The sequence below is a fragment of the Lepisma saccharinum genome, chromosome 16, assembly GCF_977018435.1.
Source record: "Lepisma saccharinum chromosome 16, izLepSacc3.1, whole genome shotgun sequence".
Lineage (NCBI taxonomy): Eukaryota > Metazoa > Arthropoda > Insecta > Zygentoma > Lepismatidae > Lepisma > Lepisma saccharinum.
Genome location: NC_139244.1, coordinates 20,998,370 through 21,009,929, shown reverse-complemented (window position 1 = coordinate 21,009,929; position 11,560 = coordinate 20,998,370). Strand labels below are relative to the sequence as shown.

Here is an 11,560-nt window from a genome sequence, read left to right as displayed (position 1 = left end):
TTTTTTTCATGTGCTTCTCGTCCCTCGGTGCGATCCACGGGCAAATCTGGCCTAGGTCGCTCTTCCTCCGCCTCACCAGTTCTAGGTATAGAAACGGCCGCCAGAAGGGAAAGGGAAGATTTTTGCCTCTACCTCCCTTGCCCCCTCGCCCCACACTGCAATGGTTGAAAGCACATGCTTTCAGGTCCCCTAGTCTATCTCCTATAGGATAGATAGGGGATTGGTTTCCCTTCGATTTCTTTGTAAATCCTCTAAAGAACTTACGGGGAAATTTTCTGCAGTACTTATGTTCTCTGTATTTACACAACTTTTTACACGTACAATATGTATGTATAATATGAGATGTAGTTTTATTATTTATGAAATGGGTATGTGTTATGTGCAGACAATAATGTTATGCTCTCTTTCCTTCTTACCTTTTTTTTTAAATATGGAATATATAATGATTGAATTACAAATATTTGCTCAGGCTCTCTCTCGCTCTCGTTTTAGGAGTGTTTTATTTAAATATACTAATCTTTTGGCCTGTAACAGATGTATTTATTTGTGCAAGAGAACGCATGTTCATATTGTTGTTGGTTTGGTTTATTTTACTTCGCTTTTCTGCCAAATTTGGTTATCGCGAAAATGAGGATGAGTGATGTTATGATGAAATTGATGAAGGGATCTCATACAAATAATCCAGGCCGGGATTCGAACTCCTGATGAGCGCACATTCTTGTTCCTATGTGTTGTAGTCTGCAGTGAATAATGAAATAATTTGGAATGAAAAATGTATCTCAGAACTCGAAAAGCCATATGAATATTATTGAAGAAACTACAAAACAGTGTGTGTTGTTACCTGTTTTGTTTCTGTGCATAAAGTGGACTTAAGCACCAAGTCAATCAACTGTGGGGGAGTGGTTATCACAGCGCACTACGACACCAGGAGTTCTGGGTTTGAACCTCAACCTGGGCATGGGTGTTCTTTGTGTTTGTCCCTTCATTAGTTTTTTCGTATCATCTTCGTAATTAACCAAATGTGACAAAATAGCTATGCTAAGTAACAAAAATCAAATCAAATCATTGATTGATTGCTTGATCTGGTTTATATTACTTCGCTTTTCGCCACTTTTGGCTAATCGCAAAGATGATACAATAAAACTGATGAAGGTACACACACAAAGAATACCCATGGCCAAGCTGAGATTCGAACCCAGGATCTCTGGCTTAGTAGTCAAATTAAATCGTTTTTTTTTTTTATTTTCGAATGGGGTTGGGGGTTACGTGGACTTTTTTTAGTACTCATTCATCATTTTGCAATCTTTTCCTGTTATTGACGTTCTATTTCTTAGGAATACTGGGCCCTAAAGGGGGGGGGAGGGGTATGACGCACACCAACCCCCCCCCCCCCCCCCCTTGAGCATGCCACTGATTGCTACCCCAAGTGTCGACGTCACCGCACGTCACTGGTTAAGGACATTTCCATTGCTTTTAAAGAAATAACGAGTACTGTATACGTTTTTTTTGTTTATGTGTATTTTCTGCATCACATGTATCATTAATTCAGAATAGTCAACATACAGTTATACATTTTTGTACTGTTGCTAGGTAAATTTTAAAATGCAATGATATGGTACAAGGATATTGTAGTCGGCCATATTTTAGAATGTATTGCAGTTATTTATGCTGTTACCATTAGGAAGGCCACTTTGGCACAATAATTATTTTCAGTTTGTGTAGCCCCGACTATGATAATTAGTCAGTGTTATCTGTGTGTATCTAGTTATATAATAATAATAATAATAAACACACGTAAGCAAATTACTTTTTCCACGCAACATACTTGTAACTGTCCTATTTACATCAGTGGCCTCTGCCACCATCCACATAGGAACTAGTCTCTGTGCAAAAACAAGTAATTGTAATTTGCTTACATGTAATCTTTTGTTGAAAATGAGTAATGAGGCATTTGAAGGGCAACGTAACAAAAACACACATAACTACTGTGGAGCGACTGTCAGACCGCTTGCTGAAAATATAACTCAATAAGATGAACAAACAAAGGCAAGATCTCATGACCTTGACAGCATGTAGCCAGCACCCCAACTGAAAGATACGGAGAAGAATCCACTTGTAGTTGTAGGGGTGCGAGAAATATAGTAAAAGATAAATTCTGTGCGATTTTAGACATCAATGGTAGTTACTTGACTTATTTCCTATTGCTCATAGTGGAGCATAGGGTCTCCGTGAAGCATTTCCATCTTGTCAGATTCTTCTCCAAACTCTTGACCTGCAACCACGTCTTCTCTTGTACATCTCTTGTCCTCACCTTCGTGCTCCCTGCGGGTTCCAATCCAAAGCATCCTTTTCTATTGAGCCATCCAGTTCTCTCAGCGTGTGCCCGATCCATTGCCATTTCCTCTTCTTTATTTGTTGTATGATTGGTTTCTGATTTGTGATATCCCCAAGTTTCTCATATGTAATTTTATCAGGCCACTTTATATTCATGATCCTCCTTAAGCACCTATCCACAAATGTTTGTAGTTGGTGTTCTATTTTATTTGTTTGCTTCCAAGTTTCACGGCCATACAGTAAAACAGACTTAACATTTGTTTGAAATATCCTGAACTTTGTTCTTAATCCAATTTGTTTACTTTTCCATATTGGATACAGTTGAATGAAAGCTATATTGGCTTTGCTTATTCTGTTTTTGACATCATCTTCTGCTCCTCCATTTTTGGTTATTATTGCTCCAAGATATTGAAATTTTTCCACTTCTTCGACAATTGTGTTGCCTATTTCCAATTTCTGCTTTTCGTGGCATTTGTTCTAATTTCTTTTGTTTTCTCCCCATTTATTTTTAATCTGACTACTTTTGATTTAGTTTCAATGTCTTTCAATTTGTTTTCCATATCCTTGAAGGACTGTGAAAGGAGGCAAACATCATCGGCAAATTCAAGGTCCTCGAATCTATCCGTCATTTTCCATTGTATTCCTCTTCTCTTTTTGTCCAAAGCTCTCCTCATTACATAGTCCATCACTAATAGGAACAAAGTTCATGCTAACACACATCCTTGTCTTACTCCAGTTTTATTTGTTGTTAGTTCCGATAGCTGGTTGTTGTGTATAACTTGCCTTCATATGCATTTCTTATCAGATTTAGTATTTTACTAGGCATACCTGTTTCGTGAAGAATCTTCCACATTTTGCTCCTATTTAGTAAATCTAAAGCTTTTTCGTAGTCGGTGAAGACTGTATAATAATGTTGATCTCCATTCTGCTGACTGTTCTAGTAAAATTCGGAGAGTATTTATATGATCCACACATACCTATTGGAACGAAATCCTGCCTGTTCCTTTCTTATAGCTTCTTCTATTGGTTTCTTTATTCTATTTGATAATATTCTTGCAACTACTTTACTCGGAATTGATAACAAGGTTATTCCTCTCCAGTTACTGCATTTTGTAAGATCTCCTTTCTTTGGCAATTTAATAATCAATCCTGTTTTCCATTCTTCTGGATACCTCTCTGTTGTCCAAATTTGGGATATTAAGGGATATAAGAGTGCTGCTGAAGTTTCTATATCCACCAACAAAATATCCGGTGGTATTCCATCTTTGCCTGCAGCTTTACCTTTCTTTGTTTAATTGCTAGTATAATCTCATCTAAGGAGTATTTGTGTTTACTTTCTTCAAGCCTTTAATCTCATACTTCTCACCAGTTGCTGATGCTTCTACGTTTAATAATTCTTGTAAGTAATGTTTCCATCTTTCCATTTGCTCTTTGTCTGATGTAAGTAACTTCCCATTAAGATCTTTAATCGGTTTGTTCTGCTGAATTTTCTTCCTTGCTAATTGTCTTGTTATATCGTATAGTTCTTTCAAGTTATTTCTGTTTGCAACCTCTTCTGCTTGATCTGCTAGTTCATCTACCCATTTCCTTTTATCCTGTAGAACACTTCTTTTAATATCTTGATCTTTTTGTTTGTATAAGTTTGCTATTTCTTGTTTTTGTTGTCTTGTCCTGGCATTGTTAAGTCTTTGTTTCAATCCTCTTCTTTATTTTATTTTCTTCCATTTATCAGCTGAAATCCATTCTTTCCTTTTGGGATTTTTGTAACCAATTAGTTCTTCAGTTGTTATTTTTAGTACTTTAGTCGTTCTCTCCCAAGCATCCTCTGGGTCCTGAATTTGATCTGCTTGTAGTAATTCATATCGGTTTCAGAGTTCTATTGTAAACTGTTGTTTTATTTGTGGTATTTTAAGTTTACCTATATCATATTTCCATGTTTTTTGCTGAATTTTATTACATGCTGCTTTTATTTTGAGTTTTACTTGTCCTATTAGCATGTGATAGTCACTGTAAATATCAGCACTCCGCTTATTTCTTATGTCTTGTAGACTTCCTTGCCATCTTCTACTTATTATGATATGATTTATTTGATTTTCAGTTTTTGAATCTGGAGAAACTCACGTAACCTTATGACAATTCTTATGTGGGAAGATTGTTTCGCCAATTATTAAGTTGTGGCTTTCACAAAATTCTGCTAATAATTTCCTGTTCTTAATCATTTTTCCTAATCTATGTCTTCCCATTACATTTTCCAATCCTGAATTATCGTCACCTACCTTAGCATTGAGATCTCCCATTATTATTGTGTCTTTTTTAAGTATTTTGCTAAGGGTGTCCTTCATTGCTTTATAAAAGTTTTCTTTATCTGCTTCATTTGCTTCTTCTGTGGGAGCCTAGCATTGAATAACAGATATGGGTCTTATTTTAGAATCGAATCAAGCCATGATAATTCTATCTGATATTGGTGCCCAACTCAGTAATGACTTCTTGGCTAAAGGTAACAATAAGAATCCAACTCCATTTCTATGTTCTTCCTGTTCTTTACCTGAGTAGAGAAATGTAATTTTATCACTGGTTACCTCCACAAATTCCTTCCATCTCGTTTCACTTACTCCCATGATTTCTATGTTTAGTCGTTTAGCTTCCTGTACCAGCTGCGCCAATTTACCTGCTTCCCTCAGTGTACAGACATTCCATGTAGCCATTCTCGACTTCCTCTTCAGCTCAAAAGTTGTCGTCGATCGATCAGTCTGGCTATGCTTCACTTTGGTTTCTCTAATAATTGAAATTTCGGTGAGTGGGGGTTATCAAGCCTCAGCTCCCTAGTACCCTGACGGGGCTGCCATCTAAGCCTGGGCACGTGCTGGCCTTGATGTTAGTATGTTTTATGGTGTGGTTTATTGATCTTTCTAGGCCTTTCACACCAACCTTCCTCCTTTTCAACCGGGCTTAGGATCGGCTATGGCAGATTTCATGCTAGTTAAGGGCTAACATTATTCTTCCACCCCCACTGATCACTGGATGTTAAGTACTTCCCCAAAATCTGATGTGGTCATGTTGACCTCAATTACTGGCTGGAAAAATCACCTGCACCTAAGGTTTTCATTCACCTCGAAGTCTAAAGCATAGACAAAAATATTTGCAGTGTTTACGAATTGAGCACTCGGTACAAACTCTGCTAGTCTTCAAAAGGAATACGTAGAAGCTTAAATAAATACCCATCCACACAAATGTAATATCTGCCAAATATTGACTATTGCATTTCCTACAATCCATACAACAGCATATTTAAATTATTCTTATGCAAATAGATCATCTCACTTTTCAGTCCATATCTAAAGGAAAGTCTTTTTAATTTATCAAGACTTTCTTAGAGAATTGAAGAGCCACACACATATCTAATGAAATACACCATGTGAAGGAGAACAAAAGCAAAATCAATAAAACAAAGTACTTTATTTGTATACCTTCTGATTACAATATGCCCATCTTGAAAAAAAAACTATGATGGCACAATCATCCTCACTGACACATACACAAAATCATATGCTGAAGAACAGTTAGATTAATGAAACTCTGCATGGTGAATTACAGCTAATAACAATCTACATCTGTAATTCCTTGTAGAATTTTACTAATCTGTACATTTCTACACTGGATACACAATAATAGTTCTTAGTTCATTTTATCTATGCAATCTTGATATTCTAGAAGCGCTCAAAATTATTAACATTTTGACTTACGTTCACGTAACTACCTCTACAACTTTGTAAAGGTACTTGTTGGGAGCATTATATGACAAGAACTCATGTCATCATCATGCAAGGTTGTATAAAACATTGGTTCTTTTTCCACTGATTCTGACTGGAAAACTTGTCTGTTTTTAATTCACGAATCTATAAGGGTTGATAAGTGGACTGAGCCTGTGGTTTCGGTGTATGTAGAAATAAGGAAAAAACAATTGTGTTTATTGATACACTTGTCTATTGTGCATGTTACATGTACATTGTCAGTCATATGTTTTATTCACAGGTAGACATTCGACCCTCAAACGTGAATGAGTGCAGGGATGGATTCCTCCAGATATGCACAACGGTGTGTGATTCAGTTTCTGTGTGCTGAAGGTGTGCAGTCAGCAGATTGTTCACCGGTTAAAAGCAAAGCTTCGTCCCCATACACCACACTAAACCTGCGAACAATCTCTGCTTGCACACCTTCAGCACACAGGAACTGAATCACACAACATTGTGCATATCTGGAGGAATCCATCCCTGAACTCACTCACGTTTCAGGGTCGAATGTCTACCTGTGAACAAAACATATGACTGACAATGTGATTGTAACGTGCACAATAGACAAGTGTATCAATAAACACAATCAGTTTTCCTTATTTCTACATACATCAAAACCACAGGCCCAGTCCACTTATTTTTGAAACAACCCTAATACCAAGCTGAGTTTTTTGCTATACTTCAGGCATTATTTAAATTGCCCAGTTGGATAGGGGGGAGGGAGGGAGGGATGGGGAGGAAGGGAGAGAGAGAGAGAGAGAGGGAGAGAGAGAGAGAGGGAGAGGGAGAGAGAGAGGGAGAGGGAGAGAGAGAGAGAGAGAGGGGGGGGGAGGAAATAAACATCTACTTTTCGTAACACTTAAAATATTAGCTCTGCTGCCATCATATTATTTGATTTCTCTAGATACTGGAATGATAGGATTTCTATGTAAGTAGCTGAGGGAATCACAATGAACTGAAAATAACACAATAACATTTCCTTGTTTTGTGGATGTTAAATATAGAACATCCATGTATTAATTATTCTTGATTGCATGCATCTATGTGATGGAAGAAATTGTTAATAGGTGTGGGATGTTGAGATGGAAGACTGGGTCCTGCTACGTAAAAAAAAGTATAAACACAAAAGGTATTGACTTTTCCCATCGTATAATAAAAGTTACTTTTGTAATAAAATAATAATTATATAAAGTTGTTCATACTGTTTATTGTAGTTGCTGACACACATTTCTATACACAACATTTCGACTGTGTCAAATGAAATTGTCATAATCAGTGAATAGGGATGTCAGGAATTCCATAATGTTGGTACCAGGATTGGAAACAAATTTCCCATTCCGATAAAGATTTTCAGGGACTTGAACAGTCAGGAAGTTTGAATGGACATGTATCATACATTATACATTTCAGAAATTTATTGAAAATGGGTGTTTTAATTCCAGAAATGAAAAAAAGATCACTAAAAATACATAGAATTAGGTTCTTACGATTGAAAAATCCTGAATATTTCATTGCCTGAAAATTTTCTGATTTTGTTTCCATCTCAGATTTCTTATCAGGGAGCATTATCAACTTTTTATCTCCCTTTAATCTGTGGCCAGCTTAAAATTGAGCGAATCCTTATTGATGTTCAACTACTTTTGACTTTTTAATGTAGAAAAGATATTATGTATAAAAACAGTATATACAAAAACCATGGCACAAACAGAGCATTGAGAGCCAAGTGCTTCCAACCACTTTTTTTTTTTTCATTGGGCCAGAACTACAATGAAAATTGGTATTTTTATTTATAATTATAATTTTACAATAAATCATGTGTGAAGAAAAAATAGTACAAATGGTCGCATGGAATTAGTGTGAGAGGATGACCCATGTTAAAGATACAAGTAAATGTCCTGTAGAAAGTAAGTCTCATTATGTGTAGATATTGAATGATAACCTCAATTGTAACATTTATTTTTGGATAACGTAACTTGTTAGTTACAAATTAAAACAATCACCTTGTTTTTAAACAATGCCTTACTGCTTACCTGAGTCTATGCCAAACAAACAAATAACAACAACAAACAATAAACTCAACATTATCTGAATATACTTCACTTTGAGCCTTCCAACATTCTTGAACTTAAAAATAATGGAATTACAAAGGCCTTAAAAAGCAAACATGAAAATTTAGGCATGACCATTTTTACATACCTTTACAAATAAATGTCAAATATTTTAAATACCTTCTAACTTTTACATAATTTTGAGCAACTCAGAATAACAAGTTATCTGACATACACAGATACTCCTTCTCAATTTCATGTACCGTCACTATAACTACTGGCACAAAAATATATGTTATATATGCATGAGAAACCCAGCTCTGCATAGAGGATATAACAATTAAATGAGATCCACAGCCTCTAACAACAATGCTTTCAAATAATAAGCACCATTAGGAATACCTACATTGTGATAAACCACATCCCAAAAAGGCAATGTGTTTGCACACGTTTGGTGTATCACATATCATTCTTTGATAAATCACCCAGTATTGTACAACAGATGTTTAACAATGGTATTTTTTGGTCTTGGCAAGTTCGTTAGAAATCAGTGTTGCAAACTTTAAATGAACTTCACAAGAACATACCATGTATCACATGAGCATCTTGAAGCCATTCTCTATTAAACTGTAGAGAATTATGATAGGGCACATTTTTTCAAATTTCAATTCATGAATTTCATCACATATCCTTACAAGATATTTTCGGTGCCGGGCATGTCTGAAAAATAAATGTGATAATTAGTGAAGAATAAATAAAAAGTATTTTACAATTTTAGTACCTTTCCCAAGGTTGAACCAATCCCTATGCTGATTTATCAATACATTTTTAAAATTTAATTATGAGGAATGCAAAATAATGAAAGACACTTCTGTTGTCTATTTCCTTTTAACCTGCACCATTATTGTTATGAAAGTGGATTTTGTGATTAACATTAACTATTTTAATATTCTGATTTTCGTATATGACAATGCATAGAATTGTACGTATAATGTACGAGGACGTTTAAAAAAGTTTCGAGACTAGTTAGTAACACGTTAACAGATGGCAATGCAAGGCTGCACGCACAGGCACAGGGAGCAACTACCTTCATAAGTCAGTGTGCCAAGAGACATCGTCCTGTGTACATCGTGAGCTGTCCAGCTGGTGCTCTTCAGACCACGTGTGTTACCACGTCTGCGATTTCATCATGGACAGCAAGTTAGAACAGAGAAAACGTGAAATTCTGTGTGAAACTGGGCAAATCCGCCACAGAGACACGCATGCTTCAAGAGTGGAAGAACATCACTGGAAGACGGCATGCTGACGGAGTTCTTGGCAGCAACATGGCACATGTTCAAATCACACGTGAGGATTGCCTGCACTGTTCCGTATGACACACTGACAATGGCAGCAATGTTGTGGATTGTTCTCCGATGATCCTCATGCACAAGTTGCCGAATGGTTTCGACATTTTGTTGTGCTCGTTGAAGGTTGTCCTGATCTCTCGTCGTCTTCCAGTGATGTTCTTCCACTCTTGAAGCACACGTGTCACTCAAAACACCTCGCACGACTCATTGCAGCATCGCCGTACACTTGCCGAATCATGTCAAGCATCTCTGTGGTGGATTTACCCAGTTTCACACAGAATTTCATGTTCGCTCGTTGTTCTAACTTGCTGTCCATGATGAAATCGCAGACATGGTAACGCACGTGGTCAGAAGAGCACCAGCTGCACAGCTCACGATGTATCACAGGACGATGTCTCTTGGCACACTGACTTATGAAGGTTGGTGCTCCCTTTGCCGGTGCGTGCAGCCTTGCGCTGCCATCTGTTGGCCTGTTACAGAACTAGTCTCAAAACTTTTTGATACCACCTCGTATGTACGAATCTGCTAACTACACCACTATATGATAAGTTATAAATATTTTTATTATAACTCGGTAAATGTATTATTCAAGATGTGCAGTAAATATAAATAAGGTAACTGTGCAGCTATCCCCTGTGTATTACACTGTGCCTTGAAGGCACATAGTTGCATTAATTACACATGCACAAAATTAAAGTAATGGGCACAATATATAACAACAAACATCTCTCTCTTCTGCAAGGAAAATAGCACACGAGGTTGATACAAGGCCAGTATACACAGAAGATGTCCCAGTACATGGATCACATGATGACTGCCAGGCAGCTGAATGAACTTGGACAATATGTTTTACGTGTGTATGGTGGCGATTCAATATGTACCTCACACTGCACAGTCAGGCATGACATAAAGAGAGCAATTGAGGCAGGCAGTCGCAAGCAGAGGTGGTAAGGTGGGTAAAACGTGAAGCATAATCTTGTGTTACAACTATGGCAGAAGTTTGTTGAGACCCAAAATGTATCCTGAAGATATAGGCAATGACACTCTAAGGAAGTGTTTCTCAACCGCTGGGCCCTGGCGTCAATTATATCAGACCACGAGAGTTCTGAAGTTTGCAATTTGCAGCACAATCTGGCAAACCAACTGGTAACATGGCTTCAGCAGCGATAAAGATGAAATTCTTTCTCACCAGTACGGGTGAGAAATCAAAGCTGCTGCCAGCCGTGCAGCCTCCAAATTTGAATTATATCCATGGGGCCATTCTCGAGTTAGGGCCGGAAGGGCAAAGTGGCTTGTAGTCCGATCTGGCAACCACCTGGAAAGATGGCCTTTTGTTCGAGTTTCCACTACAATAGCAGGAAATGTTTTTGTGACAGGGGTGGTGAGTGATCAATCAATCTAACCAGGGGGCATGTTGATTCCCACTTCCAACTTTGGAGGTTGATGGATGGGCACCACAATCAATTAATTTTTGAAGTACTGAAGTGGAAATATTGTGATTAATTGGAATTTTTTGACGTTAAAATGGAATATGCCAACGAGAATCAGTACTTAACAAAATTAATTTAATGATATTGTCCAGAGGAAACTAAAAGATTCCATTAGATCCAGGCATTGTCAACTAATTTAAACCAAATTTTATATTTGACAACAAGCCTAGACATAATTGAACTAATACTCTATATGACTGTGCCATAATTTATTTATTAATATTGAATTTTAAGGGTACGTATTAATACATAACACTAAAATATTAGAAAGCAATTTACAGATAAAATTGTTGGGATCGGGGCATCGACTTTGTGTGAGACTCCACGGGAAGATAGGTCCTCAAACAAAAGCAATACAATGACAGGCAAAGAAGTATGCATGCCTGGAGACCTGCAGTATGTGTCCCACTAACACAAGCTCATAACAAGAGCTGTAATGATGCTGCAAGCATATCAACTGGATTGACGAACAGTGTGCAAATCCTTTGTTCACAGACGAGATGTGATTCAGTCTACACAGTGATTCCTGATGGATTGACATCTGGAAG

General features: G+C 37.2%; 1 protein-coding gene across 3 annotated transcripts in view; it reads right to left on the bottom strand.

The window, feature by feature from the left end:
• Positions 1 to 6,844: 6,844 nt before the first annotated feature.
• Positions 6,845 to 11,560, bottom strand: part of Gcn2 (eukaryotic translation initiation factor 2 alpha kinase Gcn2) — a 153,484-nt gene continuing 148,768 nt past the window's right edge. For all 3 annotated transcript variants that reach the window (XM_083137842.1, XM_083137845.1, XM_083137844.1), the window contains one exon: positions 6,845 to 8,893. In XM_083137842.1, coding sequence (XP_082993968.1) covers positions 8,767 to 8,893 — 127 coding nt within the window. In that variant the 3' untranslated portion in view covers positions 6,845 to 8,766. The remainder of the gene's footprint in view (positions 8,894 to 11,560) is intronic.